Source organism: Lygodium microphyllum, chromosome 13 (assembly GCF_053477565.2).
Source record: "Lygodium microphyllum isolate KBCC chromosome 13, Lygodium_microphyllum_v1.1.10, whole genome shotgun sequence".
In the NCBI taxonomy this organism is placed as follows: domain Eukaryota; kingdom Viridiplantae; phylum Streptophyta; class Polypodiopsida; order Schizaeales; family Lygodiaceae; genus Lygodium; species Lygodium microphyllum.
The window spans coordinates 74,111,436-74,126,665 of NC_141147.1; the positions used below are offsets into that span (position 1 = coordinate 74,111,436).

The 15,230-nt window shown below is 41.8% G+C and overlaps 1 protein-coding gene across 5 annotated transcripts in view; it reads left to right on the top strand.

Moving 5' to 3' along the window:
- The window catches only part of LOC148026773 (Pseudouridine synthase family protein), a 140,971-nt gene that overhangs the window by 57,792 nt on the left and 67,949 nt on the right, over positions 1-15,230 (top strand). For all 5 annotated transcript variants that reach the window (XM_087691269.1, XM_087691268.1, XM_087691267.1 and 2 more), the window contains 2 exons: positions 11,502-11,580; positions 13,742-13,852. In XM_087691269.1, coding sequence (XP_087547395.1) covers positions 11,502-11,580; positions 13,742-13,852 — 190 coding nt within the window. The remainder of the gene's footprint in view (positions 1-11,501; positions 11,581-13,741; positions 13,853-15,230) is intronic.

A 15,230-nucleotide genomic window follows, 5' to 3' on the forward strand; every position in this document is an offset into this window, starting at 1 on the left:
ACATATGGCCATAGGGTCCATGATTGGATTGTCTCCCTATCTTTTTTTACTACCTCAACCCATGGGCTTCTATTTGCTTCTTTGTTGCCTTTGCCACTTTTACCCATGAGTGAACCTCCCTTTCACATGCCTTTAGTGCCTCTTTCTCTTTTTGTAGTTCGTCTTGCACATTTATTTCTTTTTTGGTAAATGTATTCAATTCTTCCCTCAATTCCAAGATGTCAGATTTGCAAGCATCTACCACTTTTTGCATTTCAGTTTTCATCGTGTGCATTTCAGACATTATTATGCTTGCAATTCATTCTTAATCTTTATTTGCATATCTTGCATTTCTGCCTTGTGGTCTGTTATTAGTTCAGCTCACTTCTTTTTCCAATTCTTGTTTCATAATTCATAGTTCAAAGTGAATCATAGGATGAATTTCTTTGTACTTCCTTTCATTCATGGTGCACGAGGTCTTTCCATGCTTGTCAGATCCTGGGGAGACGGTCCAAATCACGGACCCTACGGCCATACGTCTTGTACTGTGTGTTCTTAGAAGGGTTGTTGAACATTGCTTCCATGGATGGTTGTGTCAATTCTTGATCAGATAGATCTCCCAAATATTCATTTTCCACAGTTTGATGCTTATATTAGTTTGCATTATCTATCCCCATAATTGATTGCAATCGTACACTATGTGCCAAGCCACTCAGCTTGTACTTTATACATGTTAGATCAGACTAGTAGGTCACCATGGCCCCAAAGACACTCAGCAGTTGCCGTCACTGTCCGAGTTACCCTCACAACAAGCAGTGTCACTTTCACGACAATTAATCACTGTTCCAGCGCCAGCATCACATCACGGAGAGAATGACCCATCACTATCACTGTATCAAGTCAGTCATCAAATCGCAGTGACTGCATTCTTGTCACTCACTGCAACACTCTCATTGTACGGGGAGACTGCAGATGGCCAGCAGACGTGATCCCAGTCTGTTGCACTACTGCTGAGTATCATATAGCATATGATTTTCTAATTGTGTATGTTCTTCCAAGTGCGTTAGTTCCAGTCACTCTGTCATGACAGCATTCACAGTATTCTACTCTGTCTAAGCATTCAGTCATAGCGTGAGGCTTTCAGTACTTATGCATCTCATTTCATTACGATCAGAGCATTCATAGTATTCATTCGTGCCAACATTCAGACAATAGTCAGTTGCGCTAGCATTTTGTTGTAGGTCATAGTATTTTGTCACCAGGTCATTCCATTTCATCACAGGTCACATTATTCGTCACTGGTCATAGGACATTTTCCCTTGCTACAGGTGCTGACCATGGCAGCAAGGCAGGACAGGTCACTTTTGCATCTCACGCTCAAAGTGGTCACGCATACATCATTACAACAATATGATCGGTCATGTCTGTATCAGAGAGAACATTCGTCTGAGCATACTCATATCACAGAGAACATGAGAGAGAGAGAGAGAAAGAGAGCAATAGCGAACAGCGGGAGCAAGAGCCTGAGCGAGCACGGGAAAGAGGCCTCCTGTTCCCTGCCGACGGACGTGCCACCAAGGGGAAGTAGCCCGTCACACCCAGGTTGCTACACAGAGCGCGTGACAGCGTGAGCCAACAAAGGGAACGAGCCCTTCTCTGCCTGTGGACGTGCCTTCTCTGCACAGTGGCCGTCTGTTTCTGCGCGTGCGCTTCCCAAGCCCCTTCGTCAATCTCGTGCCGGGTCCGTTTTGCCTGAGAAAGAGGGAGAGCGGCCTGCGCATTCCTGCCTCCCGTGAGATCTTCACTCAGCCTCTGATCGGCATACGCAGTGATACAATATGGCTGGTTTGGATTTGGATTTTATAGACCAAACGGTGGCAGCGCTTGGTCCGGACTCTGATACCGAGGAACCTGAGGATATGGTTCCATGCACTGAAGAGATGCCCCCTAGTCCTGACTTTCAGCCTGCAGGCAAACGCACCAAGCATACTTCGGAAGAGACAATGGATCGTCAGGATCATTCCTATGCTCAGGTTGCTTCAGATTCTGCGGACTCTCAGGATGTTGACTGGGAGTATTTGTTGGAGTTTGCCAACACTCTGCTTGGTGATTATGTTCAACATAATCAGGAAGTCTTTTCTGACTCTGCACCGAAAGATGTTCTGGAAGCCACTGTGGACCCGAAATCTGTCTTGTGCTTCTTTTCAGTATTTTATGATCGCGCTGTGATACTCTTCTTCACTGGTAGAATCCCCCAGCTTTCCTGTATTCGCCAGTGGCTGCACAGTCTGCTACAAGGGGAATGTGTTGAAGATATTTTTGTTGGGCCCCGAGGTTTTTTTGAGGTGCTGTTGAAATCTGAGACGCACCGTGTTGCTCTCCTTTCCGGTCTTCGCATCAATGCATTGAAATCAGCCATTCTCAGCTGCACGGAGTTGGATTTGCAGTCATTGAATTGGCAGGGTATGGTTGTGCTTCGTGGCTCCATTGCCAGGCATCTTGGGTGCCCCTTGGGTGTTGATGTTCCCCCAAAGCAGCTTCTACAGTGGATTTCTCAGAAACTGGCGGCTAAGTTTCTGTATTGGAAGTCTCAGGCCTGGCCCTTCCATGTTCGCCTCAAAGTAGCCCAGACAATTATGTTGCCAATGCTGACATATTTCTTGCCCTTGCTGCCTTGGACTACTACTACTCTGAATGCTCTGATTCAGTCTATTCGTTTCATGCTATGGAAGAAGGATTCCTTGCATGCAAGCATTTCCTGGATTTCTTGGTCGCATGCGTGCACCCCCGAATGCATGGGAGGAGGAGCTATTTTGGATGCCCAAACTCACATGCTGGCACTCTGTTGGTCTCTTTTCCGCGCCATGTGCTCGGATCATCATGTGTGGTTCGTTATAGCCCGTTATTTCCTTGAGGAGCATGGGCTTCGGCATGGTAATACCCAAATCCGGAGTTCTTGGTGGCATGTTCTTAATGCCAATTCTCGGCTCTCCAGTTCTTCTTCATCACTGCTTGCCCATTTGGTATGTTCCTGGAAACTGGTCCTCCAGAAGGCTCAGTGGCATCCGGCGGAGGATCGCTTAGCTGCTAATTCTTTTCAATTGGAATTGCTAGCAGTCTCGCAGTTACTTTCATGGGAAGGTAAACAAGAGCTTCGACCACAATTCAACCGTATGGCACGTTTGGGCTTAACTTCAGTCGCGGATGCCACCCTTGCCAGTCGCAATGTGTTAATATCTTTTCGTACATCCAGGAGAATTTTCAGGATCCCTCGTGGATACAGGCATTTATGGGAACATCTTTTGATGGTACTCCAGAGCAGACAACCGTTTCTTGCCCTTGCTTCGGATTGTCCCTGGCAGGATTGGGACTTTGAAGGCCGGCTGAGTTTAGGCAAAGCTTTCGCTAACCAGGCCAGGTCTATCATCTTCTGATTAAAGATCATCAATGGCTGGTTACTAAAGCTAATGCTCTATGGGGATTGTGTAAATCCCGGTCATGGTGGAGGGCAATTGTGATGGAGGGGTGGTTGAACAAGACACCCTTCAAATATAAGGTCTTTCTTTGGAGGGTGATGATTGGGGGTCTTCCGCTTGCTTCAGCTCTTTCCAAGAGACGAATCTCCAACGGCAACTGTTTCTTTTGCACCACCAGTGTGGAATCTGCCCGTCACCGATTTATTTCTTGCCCCATCGCTAAGAAAATCTGGTCGTTTTTGTCAGCCGTTTGGCGAGTGGTGGTTGGTTTCTCGCTAAGGCCCTTTGATTGGGTCTTTGTGCAGCCCAAATACCCAACACCGACACGGCCACATATGAAGCTCGTGTTTCACTTTCTTCGATATTGGGGCTGTTGGCATAACTGGACCATTCAGAATGCTTTTCTTTTTGATTCCGCCTGTAATGTTCAGCGGCATATTGCTAGGCTTAAGGGTCTCTTGTATTGGCAGATAGATCTTCTTCAGCATTCTAACATACTCTCTCGGGAGGACTTACGTCCCTGGCATATGGCAATTTCCTCTGCGTCTTTGCCATGACTTTGTAACTCTTAGTACTGGAACCTTTTCACATGATGGCTTAGTGTCATCATGTATCTTGTAATCAAGTAAACCTGTATTTTTTTCGTAATTAATACAATTACCTTTTACGAAAAAAAAAGAGATGAAATGAAATGATTTATAAACGTGTGCAAAAGGCCAAAGTGACCTATGAGAGCATGAGCTACAACAATTTGTTCCATGATACAACCGTTTGAAAAAGAACAGTACATATAAATAAGTAGTAAGAGAAAGCTAAAGACTACAGAGTTAACAGTTGATAGAAAGCCCTAGTTGATACAATCGGGAGTGATGAAGCTTAATGTACATGGGCCAAGACTAGTAATATCATGGAGGTGCATGAGCCTTGGCTGTAGGTGGAGCAATGATTTGTGCATCCTCAAATGTATGAGTGATAATACAATCAGGAGTGATGAAGCCTAATGTGCATGGAATAAGACTAGTAATATCATAGAGGTACATGGGGCTCATCTATATCGTTATATGCATCACGGCTAGAAGAAAGGAATCACTTTGGTAAAGATACCATCTTGTCTAGTCTAGCCTAAGTGTCCAAATGCTGAAGAGATCAGTATGTACATCCAAACTCAAAAGGATGGAGCCAAGACCACATGTCTTGTTTTAATGGCAAGGTTGCAAAAACATCCCATGCCTAATGCTCATGACCATCCATTCTCCCCCTTCTTGAATTTGTGGATTGAATCGAGAGATAGATTACATTGATTAGCAATGTCTTGGCCTCTTTCTCCTTGCGATACAACGGGTTAGAGACACACTCCTTAGGAGCAAGAGCCTTAGGATCCCAAGGACCTTTCTAGAGGCAACTTACAAATTTCTATATGGGGGAGGTCCAAGAGGCTTCAAAAAAATTCCAATCTCAATCTAGATTCAAGAGGAGCATTGAGGAGACCCTAACACATCCACAATCTACACCTGCACGAGGTACACTAATTGATCGAGTGATCCAACTTAGCCAATCTAGATGTTCTAGACCCTAACAATAACGAACGTTCAAGCAAGGACAATCCTTGGTTCATATGCAGGCAAGTTGGGAGGGCCCTTGACTCCATGAAGATTCTAGAAGATTCTCAAGCATCCTAGAAAATATATACATCATTGCTGATGTCAACATACCATGTGTCAGTATGCATGTCATGCCATGTGTCAATGTGCATGTCATGCCATTTGGCATGCTCTTGTAACGACATGTGTCTCCCTTAACCTCCCTAAGCTATAGTATAAATAGGAGTCATAGGCTACAAGCCCTTCAATCTTGGCAACACTAGTTGTGAGGCTCCTACGAGCGGGTAAGTCCTCTTCTAATTTTTGTCGTATTCTAGTCTTGTCTTGTATCGAGTCTTGTCTTGTAATCAAGCCATGCTCTTGTGAGCATTCTCTTGTAATCTAGTCACCTCGCAATCAAGTTTTGGTTCAATTTCTCTTTCAAGCTCTCTGCTAACTACGGTCAACACCCAAGGATAAGCAATCATGTTAGATCACAAGAGAAAAATCCAACTGCTGCACACTTAGCTCAACATCTCTTTGATATTCATAAAGAGTTTTAAGCACAAATCAAACAAGCTCAAGAGATATATAAAAGAAATGCAAATTTGCTTCACATGCAACATCCATTGTGCAAAATTGGAGATCTAGTTTGGTTTCTTCAACGTGATCTATGTTCTTCTCGCCCCTTCCACAAACTAGATTATTAACAACTTGGCCCTTCAAGATTCTTGGCCAAGTAAATCAAGTCACCTATCATCTCTAGCTTCGCCAGTCCATGAAAATCCATTTTGTATTCCATGTTTCCATCTTGGAGCCATGCCATACATCTAGTATCCCCAGATTTACCAAAGCCATCGCCTCAAATCATAATTGAAGATCACCAGGAATATGAGGTAGACAAAATCCTCAATTCAAGAATTTCAAGAGGCACATTACTGTATCTTGTCCATTGGAAGGGCTATGATGCAAGTGAGTGAAGATGGACGCCTACTTTGCATCTTCAAAGAGCCCTTGTTAAGGTTCGTGAATTTCATCTTCAACACCCAACCAAGCAAAGGTCTATTCAACAACAAACCATCGCCCCTTATGAAACTCAGTGGTGGAAGGGGAATAATGTAACAAACAGTCATGCAAGGGCAGCCCATATGCGAGCTAGGACAGACCCTCGTTTCATGAAGATTCTAGAACATTCAAGAACATTCTAGAAAACATCTACATCATCACTTATGTCATCACTAAAGTTAGCATGCCATGTGTCAACATGCATGTCATACCATGTGTCAGCATGCATGTCATGCTATGTGGCATCCTCTTGCAAATGGCATGTGTCCCCCTTAACCTCCCTAGGCTATAGTATAAATAGGAGTCATGAGCTACCCTTCAATCTTGCCCACATCAGTTGTGAGGCACCTGCGAGCTAAGTCCTCTTCAAGTTCTTGACTTGTTCTACTCTTGTCTTGTATCGAGACTTGCCTTGCAATCAAGCCATGCTCTTATGAGCATTGTCTTGGAATCAAGTTCTCCTATAATTGAGTTATCTCAGAATCAAGCTCTAGTTCAATCTCTCCTTCAAGATCTCTTATACATGTGGGTGGAGAGACAACATGTTCTTTCTAATCATTATTCCTTGGTTTTGGGAATGACTCATCTACCAGTGCATGCCTTCAAGGTTGTGCTTGATCGTTTGCCTCTACATTTGAATCAGTCTTTTCTGCTGCTGCCTGATAAGTTTTTGGGATACATTTAGTAACTAATTGCTTCATTTGGCATGCAGGCTCTGTCCAATGGTGTAGATGTATGGCTTATATTTAGGGATAATGCATGTGCTTTGTTTTGACTATATGATATTTGGCATGCATCTTCGTTTCGAGCTGAATTTCAGCATTTGCAATCCTTATTGGAACATTTGGGGTCTATGTAGAAGGAGGGGATATCTCTATTGGATTGGTCACATGTTTTGAATGGTTGAAATGCAAATGCCCAGTGTACTCTGAGCTTTAGGACCACTTACGTTGTCTGTTCGGGGATGGATTTGGACCACTATTGAGAGTCATGGACAAAATTGACTAGAAATGCCTTGTTCTTTTTCTCTTGGAGACACCAGGACTCAGGGAGACCATCCTTTGATTCAGAGCACTATTTGTTGAGGACCTATCTAGAGACAATTCAAAATCCCTTCATGAGGAGCACCCAAGGAACCTTGGATCAAACTTCATCTACACTTGAGAGGAGTATTGAGGAGCCTCTAAGAGGATGATGAGGATTTGAGACATACCTTCTTGTGTTGGGAATAAAGGCTCACCGTTCCTTTTACTGTGTTCAGGTGTGAACACATCCCTACACTCTTGTACTTTATATATTATCTAAACCGAAAGTGGTACACCTATCATTGTACTAAAATACAGATTGTGTCGTGCATTCACTCCTTCAACTCGCTCTTCTCTTTGCACTCAGTTTGCCTTGTACTCCGTCTCGATCCTAGCAAGTGCCTTCAAACTGGTATCAGAGCGAGGAGCAGATGAGTTGGTGAGCTGTCACAAAAGCAGCTAACGGGTTGCATGAGCAAGCAAGCGAGCAAGCAACATCGCAATCGACGGGCTTGTTAGGCGGAAGGTAGGAGTCACGGGCGACACGGTGGTCAGGCGGCATGAGTTGTGCTAGGTTGACACGGCAGGTTAGGGGAAAGGCAGGAGTCATGGGCGTCATGAGCGCAAGTCTGGTGGGAGACGGGTCCTGGTCAATGGCACGCAGGCCTGTGCTTCCTCGTTCTTTTCTTTAGTTTTTGAAATTTTCCCTTCTTCTCTTTTCTCGGGCATTCATATGCACAAGCATAGTGTGCAATTTTGACTCAAAAATTTGGGGTTTTCCCGGATTTGGGGACTTTGATGTAGGATAAGAGAATTTGACTCAAAAATTGCACATTTGGTGCACATTTATCCGATAATTTTTGGGGCTTTTCACATTTTAGTGAAATTTCTTCAGTTTCACTGAATTTTGTGCACACTGGACACAAGAAAATTGGGGCTTTTGCAAAATTCCTTCAATTTGTGCAACACTACCTGGTATATGCACCTAGGTACATGTATTGATGTGGATGGATTTCCTTCTGAAAATTGGGGCTTTTTACTGAAATTGTCAATTTGTGCCCGGGAATGCTTTGGGAGCAGAAATTGAAGTCAAATTTTGGGGATTTCACATGTAATTGGTGCCTTGGTCTCTAAATGTGTCAGTAATTGCTTGTGAAGTGCAGCAACAGACACACTCTAATTCTGAAAATCTATTTGCAGATCTGAAATTTCTGCAATCTCTGGATTTTCATTGCTGGTTGGTACTTGCAGTGTACTGTGGTTACTTGTGTAACATTTGGGCTTGCATTTGGTGGCTTTTGAGTTAATTTAGTACTGCAGACTATGGCTAGAAACAGTGACAGCAGCAATATTTTGCACATCAAGAAGCTCGAGGCTGCACATAATTTTGCAATATGGCAAAAATAGTGCTACAATGTCTTGGTGCAGAAGAAGCAGGTGAAGCCCATGAAAACAAAGGGAATAAAACCAGCAAATATGGAACAAGACGAGTGGGATGATTTGGATGAGCTTGCACGCTCTACCATTGAGTTCTCAGTGTCAGACAACTTGCTCTTTAACATTGAGAAGTTGAATTCAGCATATGCAATGTGGCAAAGGCTTGAAGAATTGTATATGCTCAGAAAAGTGCAGCCAGCGAGGTTTAGTGGTTGAAAAAGTTAATGGACTTTTGCATGAAAGAAGGTACATCCATGTCTTTACATTTAAACAAGTTCAACTCAATTTTCAGTCAATTGATTGCTTTGGATTTTCATATTGATGATGAGTTCAAGGCTACTTTCTTGCTATGCACTTTGCTTGAAAGTTGGGATACTTTCAGGAAAGCTTTGAGAAACTCAAATACTCAGCTGTTATATTGTGATGTGGAGAGTTCTTTGCTGATGGAAGAACTCAACATGCAAAATAATTCAGCAAACAAGTCTTCTAATGCATTGCACACTACATGGAAATTTTAGCAAAAGGGCAATTTTGAAAATAGAGCACCCACCAAGTCTCGTGGCAAAAATGTAGAGTGCCATCATTGTGGCAAGAAAGGGCACTACAAACGGGTCCGTTTTCAATTGAAGAAAGAGAGGCAAAAACAAAAACACTGAAGACAACAAGGCTGAGAAAAAGGGCAGCCAGCCTGCAAAGGAGTGTGAAAAAATGCAGATTATGTGGATGACATGTTGATTGTAGGCAAGGATGTTCATGCCTTGGACTCCTTGAAGCAGAGTTTACACAATAGCTTTGATGTGAAGGATCTTGGTGAGGCCAATCACATTCTTGGCATGTCTATACTTAGGGACAGGTCGAAGGGTCTTCTTTATCTGTCACAGCAAGAGTATGTCACTAAGGTTTTGCAGCGTTTCAATATGGAGGGGGAAGCCATTGGTGTACCATTTTCTCCATATGTGAAACTTAGTGGAGATGACAACCCCACATTTGATGATGGAAAGGTTGAAATGGCCAAGATACCTTATGCTTCCGCTGTTGGTAGCTTGATGTACACTATGGTTGCTACATGTTGTGACATTGCATTTGCGGTGGGAGTGGTTAGTTGATACATGGCATATCTTGGCAAAAAGCACTGGGAAGCAGTGAAGGGTATCATGAGATACCTTAAGGGCACAAATGATTTGTGTATTTACTTTGGCAAGTAGAAGTCATCTGTTGTTGGCTTCATAGATGCAGACTATGCTGGTCATCCTGATTGCAGGAAGTCTACTTCAGGATATGTGTTCACGTTCATAGGTGGAGCAGTCTCTTGGATATCTAGGCTACAAAAGTGTGTTGCATTGTCTACTACAGAGGTAGAGTATGTGGCTACCATTGAGGCATACAAAGAGGCTTTATGGCTTTCACGTCTGGTGAGAGAGCTTGGCATTACAGAGGTTCGTATTCTTCATTGTGACAGTCAGAGTGCTACATGCTAGCATGGAATCTTGTCTTTCACACAAAGACAAAGCACATATATGTGAAGTATCATTTTATCAGGGATTTACCTGACAGCAAGAGCATTGAGCTTGTCAAGGTACATATAGATGATAACCTTGTAGACCTTCTCACGGAGGGTCTTCCAGCAGAGCGGTTTGCTCATTGCCGCAGGATGATGGGGGTTGGATAGTATATGTGTATTTCAGCTTTGTACATACATAGACTTAGCTGATTCTTTTTCTCTACCTTCAGGCATGTTGCCTTTAGGTGAGAGGTTGTTGGGAATAAAGGCTCACCGTGCCTTTTATTGTGTTCGGGTGTGAACGCACCCCTACACTCTTGTACTTTATATTATCTAAACCTAAAGTGGTACACTTGTCATTGTACCAAAATACGGATTGTGTCATGCACTCACTCCTTAAACTCACTCTTCTCTTTGCACTCAGTCTGCCTTGTACTCTATCTTGATCCTAGCAAGTCCCTTCATGTTGCGCATGGGCCTCTGGTACCTTTTTGCACACCAACCCCCTCATGGTCTAGCATTTTAGCTCAGCAAATATTTGCGATCCACTTAGCTATTCTATGCAGGGTTCTTTGTACTATGTATTTTATTCAGGGATTTTCTTTGAGGTGTTATTAATAGAACATTCTCTTATTTGAAAAAAAAGCACTTGTTTGAACAACCTGCCTTGTGCGGGAATCACATGGTATTATCTTCATAGATGCTAGTCTCAGAACGTACTTGGCAATTTTTGTGTGACAAATAATTTAGTACCCTTAATTGTAGAACATTCAACTTTAGTAGCAGAAATGTAACAAAGTGACAGAACATACACAAGAACAGAATACTAGGATGGGAAGAGCACACTGTACGTCATGAAAGGTGTTTCCTTGGGTCTCATAGTACAAGTTACTTGCCATTGGACACTCACCTGCCAAAATTTATACCAGTGAAGTGAAAAGAAAGAATCATTTAGTAAGAAGCTGCTTCTACCATGACTTTTTTACAATTTTACAGCATGCCAGAGCAAAATACGGTTATTGACATGAGCAATGCTAGATTTTGGATGGCTTTAACAAACAAGGGCATCATTCATACTAGCTGTTTCCGCTATCAAGTTGGTCATTACTGCTACCTGTTACTGGCTATGCAGGTCTACATACATGTGTTTGTGTTTTTATATATAGCTTATTGCATGTTTGTTAGATTTGTTAGAGTAAGCATCTATTGTGGAAAGCGGTGATTGTTGTGGTTTTGGCAGGATTTCTGTCAAAGCAGTTTGTGAGTGACTAAACAATGGTTGTATTTGGACCTTCAAAGTATTATCATATTTTTCTTGATAGTTCAAGAAAAGCATGCAGTCGAGTAATTGAAAGTGTTTGATGTTAGCCCAGGGAATTCTTGATTTGAATTTAGAATGACAGATTGTAATCTGTTTCTTTTTTAAAAAAACGTGCAGTTATCAAGCCCTCTCCAAAGTTTACACTGGGACATTACGATTGGGAGAAGCAACAGCTTCTTGCGATGCTGACTCACCTGTAAGTTTTACTAGCATGAATTTTGCAATTTGATGCTTGTTGAAGTTATCATCATCAAAGCATTACAGCTCGAAGAAGACTTCGTGGCGTATGCAATGAGTCACCAGAGGCCTTGTGCAGTATGTTGTTGGATGCAGTGTGTAGGCATGAAGAACAATCATAAGGTCTATGAGATTTTAAGAACTGATAATTGTAAGGGCTGTGGGATTTTACGAACCAACAATTATAAGGATGATGGGACTTTAAGCAGAAACTTTCTGGCCAAAGAAGTAGCTTGTGAAAGTAGATATTGCAGGTTGACTAGAGTTTGCGAGACGGTAGGAAAGAACGTGCAGCCTTTTGCAACATCTAACTGGCTAGGTAGACTGAAAGAGTTTGACTAAGTAACAATATGACATGTCCTCATTCAACATCAACCACTGGACCAGTCTGCAGATTCTTCTTTCAAGTAGTAAAGTGGCTTCACTAGGTGCATGAGTCTTGCAAGTCTCGAAGTTTCTATGATAGCTAAACCTTCCCAGAGCTCTTTCCACTTCTTAAACTTACAATTCTTGCCTCCTTAAAATAACTGGAAGCCTTGCAGACTGTTGCTTGTGCTTCTGTGTGCAGAGTACATTTGTAGGTTGCTTCTCAATCCAGATCTATAGGCTAGAACACTTATCTTTTGGTTCTGCCTTTGATGAGTAGTTATGCCTACTTTCATGTGGGAGGTAAATCAAGCTGTAGGCCTTGGCCTTTATTTTTTTCTATCGAGTTTTTGGCTGCTATGGTTTTTATTCCAGATGTTCAGAGTCTGTTTTGAAACCTCAGGATTAGTGTTATCTGGTGCATGAGTGTGGTAAAAAACATTTAAACCCCAAAGTGGCATGTTCAAACCTGGAGGATTGCTGTAAGTGTAATCATGCTGATGGGTATGATATAGCAACTTTCAATACTTTTGGTCCCCAATGGCTTCAAGAAAAGCATGCCATCATGGAAAGAGACGAGTTAAACAGATGGCCTGGTGAATCTAGATGACAGAATCTATTAGCCACGGAGGGAGATGCATGGTTCAAGCTATCTTTGTTGCTTGGGGTTAGAGGTCTGTAATGTCTTGGCAGTTGGTATCTTGGGAAGAATGTTACAAAGGATCTTTGATGAGAGTATAGTTTTGTATCCTTGGAATTTGGCTTCCTCACAGAGTAATGGTATTTCATATATAGTGGTGAGACCTTGCAAAATATATCAATATGAGATTCAATAGTTTACATTCTTATGTCCACATGTAGAAATAAGTATGCAATTCGTCCCACAACCAAGGCTGATTCCAAAAAGGCAGATCTATCATACAGGTGATGCTGGAAACTCCACCTGTTAAGTTTGCTGTTGAAATGAATCCGAATGCCAGGATTTGATGGTGTAACATTCTTGTGTCCACATGCACAAACAAGTATGCAATTTACTCCACCAAGGCTTATTTGAAACAGATGATTCTATTCATCGTATATGTGCTTCTCAAAATCCACCTCCTTAGTTCACTGGTGAATTGAAACGTGGTGCTAGGATTAACTCAATGTTGGCTCACCCAGCTTAATAAACAATGAATCCTCTGTTGGGGTTACTCCCCTTGAAAATCTCACACCTCCATTTGTTGCAGGGATCATTCAGTAGGTGGTGGTCTATATGATGTGCTCATTGGCCAAGAATCTAGCCTTTTGGTGGCTATTACTAGTGTACAGTCTCATGGGTGCTCCCTACCCAAAGTGCACACCTTAGATTGGGTCATCTTCTTAGTCACAGTTGTGTGGTTACATCGTTAAAGGAATCACAAGACAATTATACTGATGTGAAGCCTTTATTGATATCGAATTTTAACAATCATGTTTGAAACACGCAAGTGTTTTAAAGAATGCTACAATATCATAAAAATATTAAAATGTGATACATGAGTTTGATGGAACTGTATAAGAGTTCATTGAAACTTATGATTTACACTTCAAAGCACCAGTTGATTAAAAAAATTCCAGACAACTTTATATTGGGTTATAATCTAGTCCTAACATGTAGTTGCTCCTATGTATCTACCCTCTAATGTTTGTGGTTTCATGCTTTAGTCTTCACAACAAGTTCTTCCTAAAGTTTGTAAGATGCCAATTCTGACTTTCATGTGCTTTACATGCAGGTAAATCAAAGAAAACCATGGGATCATATCACAGATAACTCCATCCAAATTGTCAAAGAAGCCTTTATGGGAGACATATTACAAATTCCTCCAATGTTCTCTGCTATTAAGGTTCTTTGCTACTCCTTCCTGGAATGAAACTGGCCAATATGCAGCTTAACTGGGTATAATGTTTATATGTGCAAAAGTACATGCCAATTTTACATGCTCCAACTATATACCCAGGGAGCCTTGTCTTAGACTTCAGACTTTATTCGACTTCTCTTTTTATCCATTTTATAGGCAGTGAGGGAAGGTAGGCTGGTTAAATCTCCTGTCATAGTCTCTGATGCTTGATAGTTATAAGACAAATTGTTGTTTCAACGTTTTGAAAATTTCTCTCTGAAAGTTAAATGGCTAGTAAACTCCCCAGCTCAGGTGCTCTTATAATTTTGTTGATGATAGATTGCAGGATTGGAGCATTGCATATAGGCAAAATAATGTACATTGTTCTACACTTACAGCCTTGGATTATTCAACATACCAAGCATCACTCGTATCTGTCCATTTGATGTGAGAAAAAACTTCATTCCAACTATAAGTAGATTTTCGGTGAAAAGAGACAAGAGTGGAACCTTGAAAGTGTCCCAAAATCGAAACCTTTCTAGAATGATCCAGTTACCAAACAGATTCACGCGAGGAATTGTGCATAAAGGCAACCAACATTTTAGCCGAAGGTGGTTGTCCATTAGCAAATTTCTGCAATAAAGCTAATTGGCATGCCAATACATGATAGTGAATGTTAAGGGCCTTCAATCTACCATGGATTTCAGGGAACAGATCTTTTCATAGTCAGAAATCTGACACCTATTTTATGTTTCTTAGTTTTCCATAAAACCCCCATTGCCATGGACATAACAAAACTTATCTTTGGTCCCCAGAATCAAAGCTAGGAAAAGCTTTATGTGGGCATGATGATAGATTTACTCCTGTTAGTCTAATATGCAATGGCTGAGCTGATAGCTTCTAGTGGTCACATTTGATACTTAATTTATCCAATGTCTGACTTGACATTTGATTGAGAGGGAAAGCATTCCAGCAAATAAAATAAGACAAATGTCCAGGTATTAGTATTCTAGCCAAATGTCTGCAGTAGATGCCAATCCTTGATATTCATGCAAAGCAGTATGGATTTTCTGAATTAACCCACATATTTGCAGCCAATGCAAAAGTTTTTATTACATGGGAAAGATTCTTTTGTTCATATCTAGTGATCAGAAAATAATCATGGACACATGCTAGAGCCACAAAAGTGGAACCAATTGGAAGTTGCAGCCCATGGAGTTGATTAGGTGCAACAAGATGATCATGATAGGACAACTGTTGAAAAGTGGCAATCACACAAAGCATAGAGCTTAGAGGACAAGTTGCAACCTTGCATAACTGATTCACTCAGACATGAGACTATCAAGTCGGAATGAAACTGACCCTCAGTGAAACTAAAGGGTAG